Source organism: Myxocyprinus asiaticus, chromosome 19 (genome assembly GCF_019703515.2).
Source record: "Myxocyprinus asiaticus isolate MX2 ecotype Aquarium Trade chromosome 19, UBuf_Myxa_2, whole genome shotgun sequence".
NCBI classification, from domain to species: Eukaryota; Metazoa; Chordata; class Actinopteri; order Cypriniformes; family Catostomidae; genus Myxocyprinus; species Myxocyprinus asiaticus.
In genome coordinates this window covers 15,559,037-15,581,363 of record NC_059362.1, presented here as the reverse complement: position 1 = coordinate 15,581,363, position 22,327 = coordinate 15,559,037, and the positions used below count along the sequence as shown (strand labels likewise).

Here is a 22,327-nt window from a genome sequence, read left to right as displayed (position 1 = left end):
GGGGGTCATGCCATCTGTTGCAGCACTCCCTGTTCTTTTCTATTACAATTGCAAAAGGCATGTTTGGGAGTCTAAAATTTATATTTCCTATTAACTAAAGCTAAAAATATAAACAACCATCTCAAGAATTTTTTTTTTCCTGAAACATCTTTTGCCTAAAACTTTTGCACAGTACTGAATATCAGGTGGATGCCCTTGACCACTGCATTGCAACTCCTTGATGCTTCAGTGTCTTGCATATTCATTATTATAGGGTGTTATGAAGTAGTCAGTATAAAAAAAAAAAATAATAATAATAATAATAAAAAAAAACAGCATAATCAAAATATAAAGCATCATATATTATCACAATGATTCGCTGGCAAACTCAAAAGAATAATCAGAAAGCACGTCTCTTTCTTCGTAAGATGCCATAATCGTTGCATTTTTAATATGCCATGTCAAATTGAAACTATGCTGAAAACCTTGCGTTCTATCCTTAAAGAATAAATAACTGGCCTTGTGTGCGTGCATCTCTGTGTGTTGAGCGCTGGCTTTTGAATTTCGAATGTTGTGAAAAGTCAAGTCACGCATGATCATTACGATCATTATTTTCACGATCAACCGTTGGCGTCACTTCAGAGTAGGGCTGCAACTAACGATTATTTTGATAATCTACTAATCTAACGATTATTAGAACGATAAATCGACTATTCGGGTGATTATTGCATTGATTAATCATTAGCTCTTAACCAACTATTCAGCTTGTGCACTTAAAAGGTGTATTAAAATGTGCTTTCTAACAATAGAGGAAAAAATCATCTTTTAAAAATACCTCTAAAAAGGACATTCACTGAATAAGATTTGTTTTATTTTTATTAAGTTTTAATTAATTTAAAAAAATGAAAATCCTATTGTTGCTATCAAGTGTTTCTTGTTTTCTATTTGAAATGATCCAAAAATCCTTAAGATACATTTACTTGAGAAGCAACATAAGATATTTAGACTTGCTTTTATTTAATGTATCTTGAACAGAAGTGTATTTTTCACATGATCATACTTCCAGTGCAGTAGACAAAATATTCTTATATTCAATATATATTCCCTGAAAGCAAGTCTAAATATCTTATATGTTGCTTCTCAGATAAATGCATAGTTGAGGATTTTTAGATATTTTAAAATATTAAAAAATATTCAATATAATATTCAATATTCTCTGATAAAAAAATAAATTCTTCTGCAGTATAGCTGGGGAAGAGATGGCAGCAGGATGCACCATGTGTATATATATTATTGATTCACTACGTCGTGAGCCAACATGTTATAATCTAGCTGCAGCGAGCGAGCGCATGTGAGCGACAAGAGTCTCTGCGTGAGAGCATTTATCAGCTGGGAGAATTTTAAACTCTCCTGCGCTGTTTTTCACGTGAATCATATACGCGACTCAAACCGCACAGTGAAATGCTCAGTTTCGGAGTTTGTGCTTATTTACACAACCCATTTCCTTATTATTTGAACTTTAATAAAGGATGCATTAAAGATATAACGCTGGGGTGTTTCATTTTTAGACACTCTAACAAGAAAGTTTTGCTTAAGAAGCGTGAGGTACGGCTCCGCTTTAATTCACGTTAGAACGACACTGCTTCTGTATTTACTTCTGTATTTTTGTATTATAATTCCCTCATTGTCATCTATATCACCTTAAGCTGTTTAGAAAGTTTGGAGTGTGTCTGGACTGTGGAGTTGTTTCTTCATCCTCTCCTCAATCAGGCACGAGCTGAAGTACTGCTCTCAGGCATCATCATGAGCGTTTCAAATGATCTCATGTTGTGTTATGAGATCAAACGTCTATTCTTTGACTTAATTTTTTGCCGTTGGCGCTGTCAATAACGCTGACTAATCGTTTAAGCCCTACTTCAGAGTACTCATGCCCATCCCAACTCTTAACTTTCACAATGCAAAGCTGGTCCTTTATGGAACCAAATGGCTTGTTCAGAAATCTTTATGGTTGTGACATCAGTACTAAATTATAATGTACGAAAACCTTAATTTAAAAAGTTTAGGAAAAAATAAATAAACGCTAGAGTTGTAGAATGTCCCCTTTAAGTTGTATTTGACACCGTTTGAATTAGGGGTGTGCAGCCAAGTCATTTTCTGTATCTGTTCACATGACAAAATTATCTGTATCCGTCTCTGTATTCGGATAGAACTGGGTGTGGGCAGGGCTTAAACTGGAAGTGCGTCAAACTAAATGAAACGGCCATTTCTAAGCATTACTCTTAAATTTATAGTTTCTATTAATAAAATATGCCTTGTAAATGCCTTTTCATAATAATAGCCTAATAATAATAATTATTATTATTATTATACAAAATTATAAAAAAAAAAGAAAAAAAGGAATATTCCTAACAGATGAATACTCTATGGAGCATTTAAACTTTTTTTTTTTTTTGGAATGAAAGTCTTAACCAGATAATTTTCTTAATCACTGATGTGGATATACAGTTGAAGTCAGAAGTTTACATACACCTTAGCCAAATACATTTAAACTCAGTTTTTCACAATTCCTGACATTTAACTGTAGAAAACATTCCCCGTCTTAGGTCAGTTAGGATCACTATTTTAAGAATGTGAAATGTCAGAATAATAGTAGAGAGAATTCATTATTTCAGCTTTTATATCTTTCATCACATTCCCAGTGGGTCAGAAGTTTACATACACTTTGTTAGTATTTGGTAGCATTGCATTTAAATTGTTTAACTTGGGTCAAATGTTTGGGTAGCCTTCCACAAGCTTCTCACAATAAGTTGCTGGAATTTTGGCCCATTCCTCTAGACAGAACTGGTGTAACTGAGTCAGGATTGTAGGCCTCCTTGCTCACACACGCTTTTCCAGTTCTGCCCACAAATTTTCTATCGGATTGAGGTCAGGACTTTGTGATGGCCACTCCAATACCTTTGTTGTCCTTAAGCCATTTTGCTACAACTTTGGAGGTATGCTTGGGGTCACTGTCCATTTGAAAGACCCATTTGTGACCAAGCTTTAACTTCCTGGCTGATGTCTTGAGATGTTGCTTCAATATATCCACATAATTTTCCTTCCTCATGATGCCATCTATTTTGTGAAGTGCACCAGTCCCTCCTGCAGCAAAGTACCCCCACAACATGATGCTGCCTCACCATGCTTCACGGTTGGGATGGTGTTCTTCGGCTTGCAAGCCTCACCCTTTTTCCTCCAAACATAACTATGGTCATTATGGCCAAACAGTTCAATTTTTGTTTCATCAGACCAGATGACATTTCTCTAAAAAATAAGATCTTTGTCCCCATGTGCACTTGCAAACTGTAGTCTGGCTTTTTTTATGGCAGTTTTGGAGCAGTGGTTTCTTTCTTGCTGAACAGCCTTTCAGGTTATGTCAATATAGGACTCGTTTTAATGTGGATATAGATAGTTGTCTACCTGTTTCCTCCAGCATCTTCACAAGGTCCTTTGTTGTTGTTCTGGGATTGATTTGCACTTTTCGGACCAAACTACGTTCATCTCTAGGAGGCAGAATGCATCTCCTTCCAGAGTGGTATGATGGCTGCGTGGTCGCATGGTGTTTATACTTGCATACTATTGTTTGTACAGATGAAAGTGGTACCTTCAGGCATTTGGAAATTGCTCCCAAGGATGAAGCAGACTTTAGGAGGTCCACAATTTTTTTTTCTGAGGTCTTGGCAGATTTCTTTGGACTTTCCCATGATGTCAAGCAAAGAGGCACTGAGTTTGAAGGTAGGTCTTAAAATACATCCACAGGTACACCTCCAATTCAGTACACCTCCTATCAGAAGCTAACTGGCTAATTGTCTAAAAGGCTTCATTTTCTGGAATTTTCCAAGCTGCTTAAAGGCACAGTTAACTTAGTGTATGTAAACTTCTGAATGGAATTGTAATAGTCAATTAAAAGTGAAACAATCTGTCTGTAAACAATTGTTGGAAAAATTACTCATGACATGCACAAAGTAGATGTCCTAAACGACTTGCCAAAACTATAGTTTGCTAATATGAAATCTGTGGAGTAGTTGAAAAAAATGAGTTTTAATGACTTCAACCTATATGTAAACTTCTGACTTCAACTGTACAAGTGGTCAAATTTAAGAGATGGATGGACGAGCTCCGACGTGAAATCATCACTTCAAGTCAGGAATTTAATGCGCTTTATAGGCTATAAATACATACATACATGGGAATCACGTGTGAATCATGTGATACATTAACAGACATTTCAAGAAGTGGAAAGTGTATATGATGTCGTATCTTAGTTAATATTACACTTGACAAGCTCCAGACACACACAATGTACAGAGACCAAAAACAGAGTTAAGACTGCGCCCATACAATCTGAAATTGTGCGCATATTCATTCACAAGGTTTACATTTTAGAAATATTGGCTGCACAGATTCATAAATTCGCTGTAATTTTGGATATGTTTATTTAAAATGTTGCTTTATCCTTGGGCTTTTTGGATAATCAGACATACAAATATTTGTTATATTATTCAGATGAATCTGTTATTCATTTTGAAGTCATTATTCGTGCCTTTACGAATAAGGTATTCAGCTTCGGGCACATCCCTAGAGTGAATAAAAGCTGTGTGCATTTCTTACTTTGAGTGTGAGGTCAACAGTAGCGAGGCTGGAGCTCTGCTGGAGGGTTTCTCTTCGTGGAAGAGGCAATGTGTGAGGGAGGACCTGAACCAATACAAACAAGAGAGTGATCAGCACACACACACACACACACACACACACACACACACACACACACACACACACACACAAGCACTTACAGGTGTCACAAGGCTTTCATCCATCTTGGTCCCTGCAGTGGGGACATTGTCAGTCAAGGAGGACGACGGGATTGTGTAGTCAGTCACGGATTCCTGCACAACATACATACGAACAAACAATGCTGTCAGAACTACTCCAACAACAACAACAAACCTATCACTGACACTAGGGATGGGCTTTATTAATTAATTTTGTAGTACTCTAACCCACACTAAAAAAAAAGCAATCAATTACTTGTAAATTAAAATGCAAGTAAAAAAAAAAAAAAAAAAAAAAAAAGTAGAGAAAGCTGGCTCTTTAGAAAATGCCAAAGAGATTTGGGACAAATGGAGGGAAAGGACAGTATAATCAGCGTTGCCTACGGCAGGCAAAAGCGAAAAAGAAAATCAATTTGCAATATTGGAGTACTTTTTTTAATAGTCAACTAGATGGTACATAAACAAGTACTAGATTAGTCACTTACCTGTACATATCCCTAATAGACACTAAACATGAACTGGACATGGACCGATAATTAATTTTTATTCTGTTCCTATACGAACGCTTTGTTTAAAAACAACATGAAATCAAAACAGACCCCATTTACATAAATGTTGCTGGTCTTAATGTTCAGTACTGTGATTGCATCATCAGCACACATAATTCTATAGAAATATTAGTTCTTATAATCATTTATAATGGATTAGCTTGATTAGCCTCTGAAACATTTCTGCTGATGTAACTGCACAAGGCAGGAAAAATACTATTAATCATCAACATCATCGCCAAACATGTTCCACTTTTCACAATCAAATAAAATCCTGATGGATAACTTCAAGTTACAACAATAATTCCCAATGGATATTCTGTTGTCTTCTGGAAAATGGTACATTATAGAAGTTCAGTGTGTTGGAAATGGGGTTTGATGTTATTTAAAAGATCCACAAAATATTAATATGACATCTAAGAATTGTGCTAGGGAAACAGTGTTGTTCACCTTCGAGCTGCTGGAGTACTCTGCTGATGGAGCGGTGATCATGCCCTCAATATCTCCACCCAGGTCAGGAACTTTGTCTTTAGTGGGTGAGCTGGAGTCTCTGTCTCTGTTGCTTCCAGTTACACCTTTATCCAGGTCCTCTCCATCAGACTGACGCACATCTTTGGCAGCCTTACGGTTCTTGAGTGAACGCTCTTTACCGATGGGACCGGGTTTATATTCCTTGGGCTCTGGCGGAGGGATGTCAGGCAACTGTGGTGGAGAAACGATTGAAAGAGCGAGTTATACGTTTTGAAAGGGATTAAAAAACAATAATAAAAAAACAAAACGAAAACAATTAATCACTGTCATCATTTACTCAACCTCATGTTGTTCCAAACACGTATGACCAACTTTCTTCTGTGGAATACAACTTTCTTCTGAGGGATGTTAGGTAGTATGTTAGCCTCCTAACCATTCATTTTCATTGTACGGAAAAAAGATGCAATGAAAGTGCAAAAGTGGTGACCGAGACATTCTCCTCAACATCTCCTTTCATGTTTCACAGGAATCAATCGGGGTATGGTACAGCATAACAGTGTGTAAATGACAGAAACAAGACAAAGACAGTCTATGTAACAGTCTAAAAGTAATACCTTCTGAGGTTTGACAGGTCCAGCGCGGGGCTGTTTCTGTCTCTGCTCTTTGGGTTCGGGTAGTTTATTGTCAGAGGTTTTCTCCAGCAGGACGGGCACTCCGTCACTGTCAGTGCTGCCTGCTGAAGAGGGGGCACCAAACTGGATGTTGTCCATGCCCAGCTCAACCCCACTTTCTGTGCCCACTTTCACACCCTGAAAAAAACATATATGATGAAACTTTTTCACTTGTCAGTTAAGGTAATTTAATTAATTCAATTTTTCCTTCCTACCTCAGGTGTCATGGTCCCTGTAAATGAAGTGAGAGGTTTATTCCAGGCACTGACAGAGGGAGGCTGGGGAGGGCTGATAGGTCCAACTATGAAAGACAAACTCCATTAAACAAAGATGGGGTAGCCTTGGAAACCTTGCCACAGTTTACTCAATCAGAAAGAAAGACAGTAGGACAGAAAGACTTACGTTTCTTGACATCAGGGAGAACAGTGGAACCAGCCACCTTGTTCTCCCACAGTTCTGTACCAAGAGTGTTGTGCATCTGGCTCTTGGGAGGGAAGTCTACGGGTGCAGGGGGTAAAGGTGCTACAGCGCCCTCGAGAGGCTGGGGTGAACTGGTGCTCTGGTTAGAGGCAGGCAGGCTGTGCTGAGACACAGAGATGGCTGGCTGTGGTTGAGGCTGCTGGGGGACAGACTGGCTCTGTGGAGCCGAAGGCTGCTGCTGTCCTGCTGCCATTCCTTGCTGCTGTTGTTGCTTTTTGGCAAACCGTGGGGGCAGTTTTGAGCCGCCACCTCTGCCTTTTTCTCCAGAACCCTTCTTAGACCAGTTCTGCATTACACATGGACAGATGTAAAAGATATCAGATGAGATATTGAATCACCTACAAACCACCAATGTACATGCATCACATTGAATGAGAAGCTATGATTCAAAACCTAGTGAGCTGGCTCACTGCCTACATAGACAGACGCCTTCTAAGTCAGCATTCATGGAAACAAATGACTGATTTACAACGCTTTACATAGGCAGCAATTCTGAGCACCCCACAAACAGCTCTCCACATGGGAGACTTTTTGATGTATATTGCATATCTAATGTCACTATTTTTTAAGCTCCAATAATATGTGAATGATCTAATAATAAAAATATTTCATTCATATAATTCAACACTTCTCTCACTTCGTCCACTATTTTGGATTTATTTTTTGGCTGAGCTAATCTCAATGCTTTCTGGGATTGTTTTCTCCATGAAGAATGCTTGCTATGCTGCCTTTGTATGTGGCTAAAACGAGGTATCTTGGGAGGCAGCATAATTAAGATGTCTACCTTTTAAGACAGCCTCTGCATCAGCAGCAAACCTATGTTGACTTAAAATGCTGCCTCCATAGGCAACTCAATAGGTTTTGGAACAGCTACTGAGTGAGTTTTCTTTCTTCCCCCACCTGTGAAGTCTGCTCTTCTTTCTTCCTTCTTTCCTCATCCTGCAGACGTTTCTGTTGTTTCCTTGAAACAACCTCAGTGAACCCATCATCGTTTAAGTTTGACTGAGAGTCCTCAAGTGTTGTGACTTCTGGGTGGTCATCAATTATCACCACACCTGGAGTAAGGATGAAAGCAGATTAATGAACTTCATGCATGGCATTAATCTTTAAAATTCTGACTTGAGACTTCAGCCACTGGAATACCAGTGCAACGTGAAACTGTAAACTAATACAATGATTAAACAAAAGACAAAACAAATAAACAAAAAACTATAAAGATAAAACAGCAAACTCTTGAACACTCACTGGCATAGTTGTTGAGATCAAACTGAGACAGAGCGTTTTCCTTCTCTTTGGGTTTTTTAACAGCTTGTTTTGCCTCCTCTTTCCGGCGGCTGGGTGGTGGCTCTTTACCCATCTTTTGACCTGTCCCGGGCTGAGCAGTCTCTGCATTCTGCAAAGGAGCACTGCAGGGAGTACAGATGAAATATTAGCGCAACAGTAAAATAGACATGAAAGCAAGCCTGAATCAAATAGTGCTTTAATAAAGCAGTAAGCAATGCAAAACATAATTTACCACGTTTAAGGGGTGTGTTAACAAAAAAACAAATCTAACAAATAAATAAAATGAATAATATAAAAAAAAAAAAAAAAAAAAACCACTGTAAACCATAGCTTTGAAGGGCTTATTGCTTTAAAATAGTGGTAAACGCAACATAAAACCAGTGCTGAATAATTCGATGTGGAGATGTCAAAAGTACCAGTAATTCAGTACCAAGTCGATACTAAAATAAAAAAAGATGTCACGATACCAGTGTTTATACAGTACCGGTAGTACAGAGCAACAATGACTAAATTCGATACGCATGCGCTGTCTGACCGACACAAGACTGCTTTCTGATATTCACACACAGATTTGACATTTAAAAAAAAAAAAAAATTAAAGTGCACAATTAATCCAATTAAAATTGTAATAGGTCCGAGTGTGACTATTAAACCGCAAAATGATGCAAATTAAAATAAATATTCTGTCTGCATGTGCTGTGCACTTTAGGGAATGTGTAAAGCCCCTCAAATGCTAAAGTCACTGCATTAAGAGCATCAGGCACACTGTGCGTGTTGCTGTAGACTGTTTTTATAATTAAATCACAGCAATTTGTGCTTTAATAAACACACAAGTTGTCCCTGTATGTACAGGAAGGGAAGGCAGGCAATTGCGCTGCCACTGAGAAAAGCTACCGTACCCTCACCCTGGAATTGAAAGTACAAATTGCTGCCTACCGCCCAGGATGTCGGGTCGCAATTAGTGGTCAACCGATGTGGGGTTTGTAATGGCCGATGCCGATACATCACACAATTTAATATAGTAAATAACAAACATAAAACTGCTAAAAAAAAAAAAAAAACAAACAAAAAAAAAAGACTTATTTAGCACTATATTCAATTGCACACAAAACTAAAAATGTTTGTATTTTAAACAGTAGATAGCAGTTTATTCAGATTTCTGTTTAGTCATCAATTTTTTTTTGAAGAAACTGCTAATATATTAGGAAGAAAGAAATAACAGTACACACATTAGTCCAGCAACCATGGATGGGATGTCCACGTTATCAAATCGCATTTACTCATGCAAGCAGGTGATTTTTGGTGCCCTCAAGAAAAAAAAAATCATCCAAAAGGGGAAATTTATCGGCCAATTTATCAGCCTCTGCGATATATCGGTCAACCACCGATGTCTCTATGAGGGCTGATGGCGCACCCACTGTTTGCTTACCCAGTCATTTAGGATTAATTGCAGGTCCATTTTTTTAATAAATCACTTTTAAAGGTTTAAAGTAATCCTGAACTGTGATCTAAATCAAAGTTTAAAGTAATGAAGCAACAAGATTGAAGTTGATCTAGATTTGTGTTATATTTAAAACAGGACCAAAATTTTGGTTTAAATGCAACCCTGATCATTTTTAAATAATGTTTAAAGTATGGTGCACCCGAATTATCAGATAAACCTTGATTTAAACTAAATTTAAACTTAATCCTTATTGGTGTAACCCATCCCAAGTCTCTAAACTTTCTGGAATAAGACTCACCCTCTGCGCCCTGATTTGGCTCCAGATCCTCCCCTTCTCTCGCCCTTGCCTCCAGCATAACCCCGCCCTGCTTTAGGACCGCTATTTCCCCGGCGATTCTGTCGATCCACAGGCCGCTGGCTGGAGAAGCTCCTCTTGGCTGCCAAGGCTGACTCTCGTTTCAGGATTGCTACACCTTCTGTGGGTGACTTGCTCTGTACCCTTGAGATATGTGGAGGCGCAGAAGAGGAAACTGTTGCTGTCACAGCTGCGTCAATTTGCTTCTTGTCCTCTCGCTCTCTCCGTTCGTTGAAGTCACTACTCTCAGAGGCCGTCTCCCACTCTTCGTTGGCCTGGTCAGAGGAGTTCTGATTGGACAAGTCAGGTGATTTGCTGCCAGCAGCAACTACTGTGATGGCTCCCATTTCAGGAAGAACTGCCTCTGTAACAGGAAGTTCAGGGGAAGTCACATCAGAAATGAGAGGTGGTGCTGCACTGGCCTTAGCAGCACCCTCAGGCAAAGTGACAAGAGTTCCAGGGGCTTTAGACAGCATTGGGGAGACAGATGTAGGATGTAGATCTTCCCCAGTGTTCCCCACAGCCTCCTGCTCTTTAAGCCTCCGAAATCGTGGGGGCTTGTCCTGTCTGGGAGGGCGGGCTGGCCGTGGTCTACGAGGTCTCTCCCTAATGCTTTGTCCACCTTCTCCAAAGTTCTTGTTTTCATATTTGGTGTACCGTCGTTCGGAGGGTGTGCCATCAGTGCGAGAAAATTCTGCTTCCTCTGGCCGGAAGGTCTCCATGGGCTTTGAGGGCCACTGTGAGCCCTCCTTGCCAGCAGCCCGACGGAAAGGAGCAGACCTGTGGCTGCCCCTCTCCCTGCCACCTCCTCTCGTGCTGTGCAAGCCTCCCCTACCCCGGCGTGCCGCCTCACCCTTTAACAGAAAACCTGGTTTTGGCCTACCATCCTCATCCCTGGACCCAGATTTTTCTGAAAAATGTCCAGCCGAAAATCCTGAGGCCAATTTAGAAGAGCGAGATTCTGGCAGCTCACGACGGAGCGGTCTGCTTGGTTTGGTGCTAGGCTCACGATCCGATGCTCCAGTGTCACTGGCAGATTCTCTGCCTTCACTTTCAGAGTCTGTGTCTGAGCCTCGCCTGCGTCTGCGCTTGGGTAAGACTTCAAAGTCTGAGCTCTCACTACGTGTTTCACTCTCTTCCCGACAGCGAAAAACAGCTGTCCCTGGAGCATTAAATGGCAGGTCAGAGCGTGACCGTGGCTCTCTGTATGTGTACTCCCCTCTACTCCGGCCACGACTACCTCTGCCCCTCCCACCATAGCTGCCTCTGTAACTCCGGCCACGGGAATAGTACTCTCCCCGACCACGGCCTTTAAAATTGGCATCAGAAGGCCAGTCTCTCTCCCTTTCGGTGTCTCTGTTTCTCTCTCTGTCCCGATCTCTGTCTCGCTCTCTCTCCTCTCTCCGGTAAGCTCTTGGAGGGAGGTTGGAGTCTTTGCGAGATGGTAGTTTGGGTTCAGGACGTTTGTCACTTGGTGCAGGCTTGTCTGGCTTTTCATTCACAACAGATGCAGCTGCAGAACCTGCTGCTGCCTGTAGATCTCTGGATTTCACTACAGCAGCGGCTGCTCCAACTTCAGGTTCAACTATTCCTTTCTTCCCATCTCCAGAGGGCTTCTGCCCATCAGATGACACTACAGCAGCTGAAGAAGCACATTTCGAAGCAGCACCCTCTTTTTTCGATCGATCCCCTCGTTCATGTTTCTCTTCTTTCTCTTTTCTCTGTTCCCGCTCTTCCTTCATGTCCCGCAAAACAGGTTTCTTAATAGGTCCAGACCTCCTGATTGGCCGCTCTCCTCCGGGTCCTTCTCTCCTCCCTGCTCCGGACCCACGGGATCCCCAGCGCATCTCTGACTTCTGCTTGCTGGGTGCAGGTAAGAGTGGTTTGTCTGTTTTGTGCATACCATCATTGGCTACAGGAGGGGTAGCACGGTTGTTGATCACAGGCCCCTGACCAAATGAATCCTTTCTGGACTTGTCCTCTGGTCTTTCCCCAGCATCAGCAAAGTCAAGGGGCTTCTGCGCTAAGGTAAGTTCTTCAAATCTTGGCTCTTCCAGTTTCAGAGAGTTACTGGAACCTTGAGAGATGCTCCTTTTCAGTACAGCCTGTCCAATGGCTTCAACCTCCTCTAAAGCTGAGAGGTTGGCCTCCTCGGGCTCAAAGGAAGAGATGACTGGTGCTCTATCAGTCTGCAGGAGACTTGGTACCTCTTCCGAAACACGACTAAAGGCAGACAAGGGCTCAGATGAATCCCTGAAGAAGTCACTCTTGCCCCGAGGCTCAAGAGAGCTATGGTCTTGAGGGTAGACACCTGAAAGACCTCTGTCCAGCTCCAAACCAGTGTCCAGTCTAACATAAGACACATGCACACACACAAAAAAAACATTTTAGGATGTCTGATCAACTAGCAATTTTTTTCACTGTTAAATGTAAATAACTAAAAAAGTTATTTTATTAAACCTCCAAAATACTGTAGCCTCCCACCTTGGCTCCTTGCTATCATCTCGCACTTTAGTAGTCACAGAGGAGGTCAAGCCCTCCGTTTGGGGATAAGGGTCAGAACCCCAGACCATTCGAGACTCACTGGGAACTCCGTGTTCTCTAATTGGACGGGTCAGATGATCAAACGAGTCTGAACCAGAGCTGCTGTTGTCCGTGGGGTCTCGCCGAACCAGTTGCTTTGGAGGCATTCTCCCTGCTAATGAAAAACATTTAAAATGACCTCACATGTGAGAACTGCTGAAATTCTTAAATGTAATGTTTTTAAAGGTCTTATACAATGGAGATGCATTTTTCAAATATTTATTACATAAAGTTTGGATTTGAAAAACAAAATCAATGTGAGATATACCAGGGTGCATAGGAGGCATGTCTATTGGTGGCCGTCCAGACATTATTCGGGGGTCCATATAGGATTGCATCATTATCCATCGTGGGTCAAAACCCATAGAGGCAAGATGTTGATGGTGGGGGCCAAGAGGTTGGTAGAGGGATCTGTGCTGAGGGGGAACAGAACCCCTTGAGGGAGAGACTGGACCTCCTCCACCCTGTTGCTGCTGCTGCTGTTGTTGCTGCTGCTGCTGCCACTGTTGTTGTTTAAGCTGTTCCTGGAGAATTAAAAAAAATTAAGCAGGTATTACAAATATAAAGAAAGGCAGTTCAGAAAAGCAACTCTATATGACAGGTAATCACTAGCTGGGTTTCCATCCAAATGCTTCACATTTTAAGCACATTTCTAATCATTCATAAATCATTGCGTTTCCATCCATTCAGGGCTCTACAGTGAGGGTGAAAATTACTGCGTGCGTATGTGGAAAATTATTTGGGCGCACCAGTGTGTGACATCTGACAACTGAACTTATATTGAACAATACCAAAGGAATCAAAACTCCATTATGCATCTAAACTCTTTTGCACAATTCTTTTAAAATTTTTATACATTTTTGCACTTATTAAAAGTGCCATTTTCTCATTTTCACATGGCTGAGTGTTCTCTCTCTTTCTATCTCTCCCGCACACAGAGACCGAGAGTGAAACCACATAGGTTTACATACCAAGTAAAGATGGTTTAAGTGGAGTTTTTTTTTTTGCTTTGATGGATAATTCAAAATGATGTCCTTCATTTTGACTTATACAAAACAAGTTTTCAAAATCGTGTCAATGACGGATGTCTTAAAACATATGGCGCTCACGTGTAAGACGCTAAGAAAATCAGTTGGATCTGTCTAGCCCATTTACAGTTGAAGTCAGAAGTTTACATACACCTTAGCCAAATACATTTAAACTCAGTTTTTCACAATTCCTGACATTTAATCGTAGAAAACATTCCCTGTCTTAGGTCAGTTAGGATTACTACTTTAAGAATGTAAAATGTCAGAATAGTAGAGAGAATGATTTCAGCTTTTATTTCTTTCATCACATTCCCAGTGGGTCAGAAGTTTACATGCACTTTGTTAGTATTTGGTAGCATTGCCTTTAAATTGTTTAACTTGGGTCAAATGTTTTGGGTTGCCTTCCACAAGCTTCTCACAATAAGTTGCTGGAATTTTGGCCCATTCCTCCAGACAGAACTGGTGTAACTGTGTCAGGTTTGAAGGCCTCCTTGCTCGCACATGCTTTTTCAGTTCTGCCCACAAATTTTCTATCAGATTGAGGTCAGAGATTTGTGATGGTCACTCCAATACCTTGACTTTGTTGTCCTTAAGCCATTTTGCCACAACTTTGTAGGTATGCTTGGGGTCATTGTCCATTTGGAAGACCCATTTGCGACCGGGCTTTAACTTCCTGGCTGATGTCTTGAGATGTTGCAACAATATCCACATAATTTTCCTTCCTCATGATGCCATCTATTTTGTGATATGCACCAGTCCCTCCTGCAACAAAGCTGAAAGTCTGGCTTTTTTATGGCGGTTTTGGAGCAGTGGCTTCTTCCTTGCTGAGCAGCCTTTCAGGTTATGTCAATACAGGACTTGTTTTACTGTGGATATAGATACTTGTCTACCCGTTTCCTCCAGCATCTTCACAAGGTCCTTTGCTGCTGTTCTGGGATTGATTTGCACTTTTGGTCCCATGGTGTTTATACGTATAATATAATGATGGTACCTTCAGGCATTTGGAAATTGCTCCCAAGGATGAACCAAACTTGTGGAGATCCACAATTGTTTTTTTCTGAGGTCTTGGCTTATTTCTTTTGATTTTCCCATGATGTCAAGCAAAGAGGCACTGAGTTTGAAGGTAGGCCTTAAAATACATCCACTGGTACACCTTCAATTCAGTACGTCTCCTATCAGAAGGTAATTAGCTAATTGTCAAAAGTCTTGACATCATTTTCTGGAATTTTCCAAGCTGCTTAAAGGCACAGTTAAATTAGTGTATGTAAACTTCTGACCCACTGGAATTGTGATATAGTCAATTAAATGTGAAACAATCTGTCTGGAAACAATTTTTGGCAAAATTACTTGTCATGCACAAAGTAGATGTCCTAAATGACTTGCCAAAACTATAGTTTGCTAATATGAAATCTTTGGAGTGGTTAAAAAATTAGTTTTAATGACTTCAACCTAAGTGTATGTAAACTTCTGACTTCAACTGCAGACGGACACAAAATGGACAAAAAAAAAAAAAAAAAAAAAAAAAAAAAAAAAGTGAGGAAGTTTAGGTGTACATCTTAGAAAATATATTGTTAACACTTTATAACTCATGAATAACATTAACAAGCACTACTGCCTGTAGTCCCCTGGACTATATTCCATTAATATTTAAGCTGAAACTTAAAATAAAATACATTAAAATAGTTTTGAATGTCATGAAAGTTTGATTTATATATCTTCATAGTTATTTTAATGCTTATGAAATAATCTGTCCAAATGTATATAATGTTTGTTAATGGCTAATGAAAGTATAAAGTGTTATTTCTTTTTATCAGATGCTCATAATGATGATCAGTCAGGACTTATGTTGTTTGGTACTTTGTAATGTATGAAGTATCTTTTGATTCTGAATTCTGTAGTATTTATTAATGCCAGCTTGTGCATATGCATGTTGTATTGTGACACATTAACAGACAGTCTTTAAAAAACGGAATTCCGACTGTGCCACTAACATTTTTTACTTAGGGGCACAAGTGCTCCTAAACAAAAATGTTAACATAGCCATGATGGAGCAGATGAATGACCTCCATGCTTCGGGGTAAGTTGCTTTTCAGGTATTGGAGCAATTGTACATAATTTTACTTAAATGCTGCCAGGAGATGAAGCAGAATGTAATATCTCATATAATGAGAGCTGAAATGGCTCTCTGCTCGATGTTAAAAATATCAGCAGTACCGGGCTCTGACTCAGTTCGGTACCCAGGGTTGCTACAGAGTTTTTAAAAACAAATTTAAGACTTAAGAAATTTTTCAAGACCTGAACAGATAAAATTTATGCTGTATCCCCATACCAAAACAAACCCACTAAAATCACAATCTAAAAAAAATTTAAAATACTCTTTCCACATATACATCACATTAAAATTGGTTTATGTACCATTATATAAATACAAATTAGAGGTAGACCAATATTGGATGTGTTGAAAGGCAATTAATCTGCCAATAGTTTTTAAAATTGGTAGCTTATATTAAATGTTCTTAGTTTGTCCTTCCTATGATGGGCCAGGCAGAGGCTACAAGACTCCAAACGGAGATGCACCATAAACTTAGATGCAGTTTATGGTGCAACCAAAATACCAATAACCAGAAAAAAAAAATAAAAAAAATAAAAATAATATATATATATATATATATATATATATATATATATATATATATATATATATATATATATATATATATATATATATATATATATAATAAAAAATAAAAAAGATCTGACTCAGTGCAGAATTTTTAAGTTTAAAAGCTGAAATACACCAGGGATTTTGAAATGTTTGCGCTTCACTTCTTCCAGCTCCTCATTCAAACAAATAAGGGAGCTGGGAGGGACACGTGACGCCATGCAAGCAGCAGACGTGCGAGCGACTAGCTCTGCGCACTTTGCTAGTGTTTTGGTTGTCTTCACGTTGTAATCCAGTGAGATTCGATACACCCAGTTACATATTTGCTCTGAGGTAAACATGGCAAAGAAGTCAAAATCCTCAGACTCTGGAGACATTAAGACACTTACGTGTTCAAGCTGAGGCCTCTGACGGGACTGTGAGCCGGGGACTCGATTTGGAAAGCACGTCAGGAGAAGAAATTCAGTGTCAACTGTCCGACACCTTGGTGATGCTGACGAAGGTTGTTGCTGACTTGGTGGATCTCGCTGTACTATGTTGATCGATTACGGCGATGGAAACAAAATTCTCCGAGTTGGTCACGAGTGTCAGATGTTGAGAAACGGATCGATTATCTGGACTCATCGGAAGGGGAATTATCTGCTAATCCGCCCGCGTTCAAAACAGACTTGGAACACATTTTGAAAAAACTTGAATATTTCGAAAATATGAGCCGAAGGAATAACATACAGATTGTTGGAATTCCTGAACATGAAGAGGGCTGAGATATGGTGAAAATCCTTGACGAGCTCTTCCCGAGTCAGCTCGACATGACAGGCCATAAGCTCACAGAGCTCACAAAGTCCCGGCTCGCGGATCTGCTTGGGCAGACAGACCACGATCAATTCTGGCCAAATTTCTGAGATCATCCGATAAAGATCTTGTGTTGCGCCAGGCGAGGAGCAAAGTAAAGCTTTCTTGGAGGAGTCACAATATTTTCTTGTTCCCGGACTTTGCAAGTTCGACAAGAGAGAAATGCGATCGGTTCAAGGAATGAAAGACACTCTTACATCAACGAAAGATCGCTTTTGCACTGATGTTTCTGGCCAAACTGAGAATAGACACCAGGGACGGCAGCAAAGTATTTACACATCCCAAACAGGCACTCTCCTTTATAAATACAGTGCATCTGGAAAGTACTCACAGCACTTCACTTTTTCCACATTTTATGTTACAGCCTTATTCCAAAATGGATTAAATTCATTATTTTCCTCAAAATTCTACAAACAATACCCCATAATGACAACGTGAAAGAAGTTTGTTTGAAATCTTTGCAAATTCAAAAAAAACAAAAAAAACAAATGTACATAAGTATTCACAGCCTTTGCTCAATACTTTGTTGAAGCACCTTTGGCACCAATTACAGCCTCAAGTCTTTTTGAGTATGATGCTACAAGCTTGGCAGACCTATTTTTGGGCAGTTTCTCCCATTCTTCTTTGCAGGACCTCTCAAGCTCCATCAGGTTGGATGGGGAGCCATTTTCAGATCTCTCCAGAGATGTTCAATCGGGTTCAAGTCTGGGCTCTGGCTGGGCCACTCAAGGACATTCACTGAGTTGTCCCATAGCAACTCCTTTGTTATCTTGGCTGCGTGCTTAGGGTCATTGTCCTGTTGGAAGATGAACCTTCGCCCCAGTCTGAGGTCCAGAGCGCTCTGGAGCAGGTTTTCATCAAGGATGTCTCTGTACATTGCTGCATTCATCTTTCCTTCAATCCTGACTAGTCTCCCAGTTCCTGCTGCTGAAAAATATCCCCACAGCATGATGCTGCCACCACCATGCTTCACTGTAGGGATGGTATTGGCCAGGTGATGAGCAGTGCCTGGTTTCCTCCAGATATGATGCTTGCTATTCAGGCCAAATAGTTCAATCTTCATTTCATCAGACCAGAGAATTTTGTTTCTCATGGTCCGAGAGTCCTTCAGGTGCCTTTTGGCAAACTCCAGGCGGGCTGTCATGTGCCTTTTTCTGAGGAGTAGCTTCAATCTGGCCACTCTACCATACAGGTCTGATTGATGGAGTGCTGCAGAGATGGTTGTTCTTCTGGAAGGTTCTCCTCTCTCCTCAGAGAAATCATGTATCATGGCTGACCCTGCACTCTGACCCCAGCCTAGCTGGGATATGTGAAAAAGAAGAATTTCACTGTATATGTGCAAATGTATAATGTGTGATAAATAAAGAAAATTATAATTATAATTATAATTAAATGCTGGAGCTCTGTCAGAGTGACCATCGGGTTCTTGGTCACCTCCCTGACTAAGGCCCTTCTCCCCCGATTGCTCAGTTTGGCTGGGCGGCCAGCTCTAGGAAGAGTCCTGGTGATTCCAAACTTCTTCCATTTACAGATGGAGGCCACTGTGCTCATCGGGACCTTCAATGTACCCTTCCCCAGATCTGTGCCTCGATACAATCCTGTCTCGGAGGTCTACAGACAATTCCTTGGACTTCATGGCTTGGTTTGTGCTCTGACATGCACTGTTAACTGTGGGACCTTATATAGACAGGTGTGTGTGCGCCTTTCCAAATCATGTCCAATCAAATGAATTTACCACAGGTGGACTCCAATCAACTTGTAGAAACATCTCAAGGATGATCAGTGGAAACAGGATGCACCTGAGCTCAATTTAGAGTGTCTTGGCAAAGGCTGTGAATACTTATATACATGTGATTTGTTTTCGTTTTTTATTTTTAATAAATTTGCAAAGATTTCAAACAAACTTCTTTCACGTTGTCATTATGGGGTATTGTTTGTAGAATTTTGAGGAAAATAATGAATTTAATCCATTTTGGAATAAGGCTGTAACATAAAATGTGGAAAAAGTGAAGCGCTGTGAATATTTTCCGGATGCACTGTACGCTGGAGTAAGCAATTTTATGTTTCTTATATTAGTGGACTGACTCGCTGTTCAGTGACTCGATTGTCTGAGGAAGCTGGGTGCAATTTTTGTTTCTTTTTGCATTGGCTCTGCCTAGCGGCTGGAGTTTGTTTGGTGGCATGACTCCTTCATGAAACTTTTGCTTTGACGCAAGATTGCTTTTACACTGAAGTTCCCGGCCAGATTGAGAATAGACACTATGGATAACCACAAAATATCTACATGCTCACATAATGGATGTCTTTTATAAAGTGGACGGGCTGAGTAATCATGATGTATTTTTTTTTTTTTAATGAGGCCTCCGAGTGAGTTTGGCTCTTGATCATCCGAGGAACTGGGATGCCTGTTTTGTTTCTTTTCATGATGGTTCCGCCTAGCGGCTGGAGTTTGTTTTTGTGAAGTATTTTCAAGAGACATTGGAATGATTTCATCATCTGCTGCACTCATAACGTCCGGCTCACTGAACAATTGTCTGTCTGTCCGAGGAAACTGAACGGCTTTATATCAGCTGGAATTTGTTTTGTGGAGGAACACAACTTCGAGACAGTTCTGTTAATGAATCTACATGTTCTTTGTGTTTATTCTGCCTGTTGGCTGGGGTCTGTTTTACAAAGTATTTTCTGTTATGTAATCTTGCCTCACAAAATTTGTACAGAAGCACCGGATTTGAGCAATCCGATGGCAAGTTTGTCGCAGGGACTCTCGTAGGCGTACATGGACCTTTTGAGTTTAGAGGGATGGACGCCGGTTGGCGCTGTCGTGCGCGGGGTTTATGCGCATGTTTTTCTTTTTTCTGTTTGTTTTGTTCAGGGGGAAGTTCGGGGTTTTATTGCTGCTCTAATGGGGAATGTGGTCTTCATAATCTTGTTTTTGACAATTTATTTTTTTCTATTATATCAATATGTCAAATATTAATATGAGTGGGTTATCTCTCTCCACATGGAATGTGAATGGGTTGGGGCACCCCATAAAAAGGAAGGCTATTTATTTTCTTAAGCGTAAAAAATATGATAGTATTTCTTCAAGAAACGCATCTTTCTCCACTGGAAGCTGAAAACGTTGGGAAGATATGGGGTGGGCATGTTTTCTTTAGTGCTGGCTCAAGTAAGAGTAGGGGAGTCATTATATTGATAAATAAACATCTGCAATTCAAATGTCTCAAACAGAGTAAATATGAATTAGGAAGAGTCATTATTGTTTAAAGGAGAAATTCAGGGGCAAAAGTTGATTTTGGCTAATATTTACGCACCTAACGCTGATGATCAGGGCTTTTTTATAGATCTTGAAGGAATGCTGAAAGCTGCTGGCACCCCTCATTGCACCAATATTGGGAGGAGACTTTAATCTTTTGATGGATTCAGTCCTTGATCATAGTGAAGCAAAAGTGTGCAAGCCCCCTAGAGCAACACTGAAGCTTCACATGATGTGTAAAAATCTTGGTCTTACAGATATTTGGAGACTTTTGAACCCATCTGGTAGGGACTAAATTTTTTTCCATCAGTCCATAAGATTTATTCTATAATAGATTTTTTTTTTTTTTTTTTATATCGAAGACCCTCATTTGATCTGTTGTGGATTGCTCAATTGGAAATATCTTGGTCTCAGATCAAGCCCTAATGAGTTTAGAGGTGTTACCACATACAGAGAAAAAGAAATCATACAGTTGCTGCCTTAATGTATCCCTTTTGCAAAATCCTGATTTCCAACAAATGTTAAAGATTGAAATCAATGTTTATATGGAGACCAACTGGTCCTCAGTATCCTCTGTGAGCATGGCTTGGGAGGCACTTAAGGCGGTTCTTAGGGGTATACAGTATGCCGCATTCTCCAAAAAATCCAAAGCACGAGAACTCATAGAGTTGTAAGGGAATATTAAAAGTGCAGAGGCAGAGCTGAAGCGCCAAATGTCGTCTGATGGCCTCAGAGAATTGACCCGTTTGAAATAGAGATATAATACAATTTTGTTGCGGAAAGTGGAGTTTTGGTTATTCAGGGCAAGACAGTCATATTTTGAGTCAGGGGACAAAGCAGGGAAGCTTTTGGCTAGATATATAAAGCAGAGAGAGTCTGCTGGTGGTGAAATATTTACCTCGGCCACTGATATTAATAATGCTTTTAAAGAATTCTATCTTGATCTTTATAGTTCCACGTCTTCGTCTACCGATGAAGATATTAGAAATTTTGTGGAAGCATTAGAACTCCCTAAACTGACGACTGAGCAAAAGAATTCTCTTGATTCTGAGATAACCTTGGGAGGAGCTTGGCGAGGTAATTAAGGCCCTGCCTACTGGCAAGACTCCATCAGATGGCTTTGCAGCTGAATTATTTTTTACATCTTATGCTACAGAACTGGCTCAACTTTTGTTAGAAGTTTATACAGAATCATAAAATAATGAATAAATGTAAATGATAAAAGAATGGAAAGCTTCCGCCAACCATGACACAAGCCCGGATCAGTCTGATTCTAAAAAAGGACAAGGATACAAGTGAGTGTAAGAGTTAACGTCCAATTTCCCTGATCCAGCTAGATGTAAAAATTTAGGGAAAAATTCTGGCTAACTGATTAAGTTATGACATCTCTTAAACATATAGATCAGGTGGGGTTTATTAGGGGCCACAGCTCTTCTGACAACATTAGGCGTTTCATCAATATTATGTGGTCAGTAGCGAATGATCAGACTCCGGTCGCTGCCATCTCACTTGACGCCGAAAAGGCGTTGAATATGGTAGAAAGGGATAATCTTTAAGATTTTGGAAATATATGGGTTCGGAAATACTTTTTTGGATGGATTAAGTTACTTTATAGACACCCTGTAGCGGCGGTACAAACAAATTGTTTAATTTCTGATTATTTTACTCTGGATAGGGGCACTCGGCAGGGTTGCCCTCTTTCCCCATTATTGTTCTGTCTTGCACTGGAACCTTTAGCAGCCGCGATGAGAAAGGAGGATGATTTTCCAGGGGTGACGGCGGGAAGTGTGGCGCATAAGCTTTTACTTTACGCAGATGATATTTTGTTATTCGTTTCCGACCCCACTAGATCTATGCCTAGCCTCCACAGAATTATCAATCCCTTTTCTACATTTTCGGGATACAGAGT

General features: G+C 40.2%; 1 protein-coding gene across 1 annotated transcript in view; it reads right to left on the bottom strand.

Moving 5' to 3' along the window:
• Positions 1 to 22,327, bottom strand: part of LOC127410369 (protein PRRC2C-like) — a 56,737-nt gene that overhangs the window by 11,665 nt on the left and 22,745 nt on the right. Inside the window, exons 13-23 of the mRNA XM_051645588.1 lie at positions 12,892 to 13,147; positions 12,525 to 12,738; positions 9,984 to 12,389; positions 8,203 to 8,363; positions 7,858 to 8,012; positions 6,880 to 7,243; positions 6,693 to 6,778; positions 6,421 to 6,615; positions 5,786 to 6,037; positions 4,809 to 4,901; positions 4,630 to 4,713 (exon numbers count right to left, since the gene is read on the bottom strand). Coding sequence (XP_051501548.1) covers positions 4,630 to 4,713; positions 4,809 to 4,901; positions 5,786 to 6,037; positions 6,421 to 6,615; positions 6,693 to 6,778; positions 6,880 to 7,243; positions 7,858 to 8,012; positions 8,203 to 8,363; positions 9,984 to 12,389; positions 12,525 to 12,738; positions 12,892 to 13,147 — 4,266 coding nt within the window. The remainder of the gene's footprint in view (positions 1 to 4,629; positions 4,714 to 4,808; positions 4,902 to 5,785; positions 6,038 to 6,420; positions 6,616 to 6,692; positions 6,779 to 6,879; positions 7,244 to 7,857; positions 8,013 to 8,202; positions 8,364 to 9,983; positions 12,390 to 12,524; positions 12,739 to 12,891; positions 13,148 to 22,327) is intronic.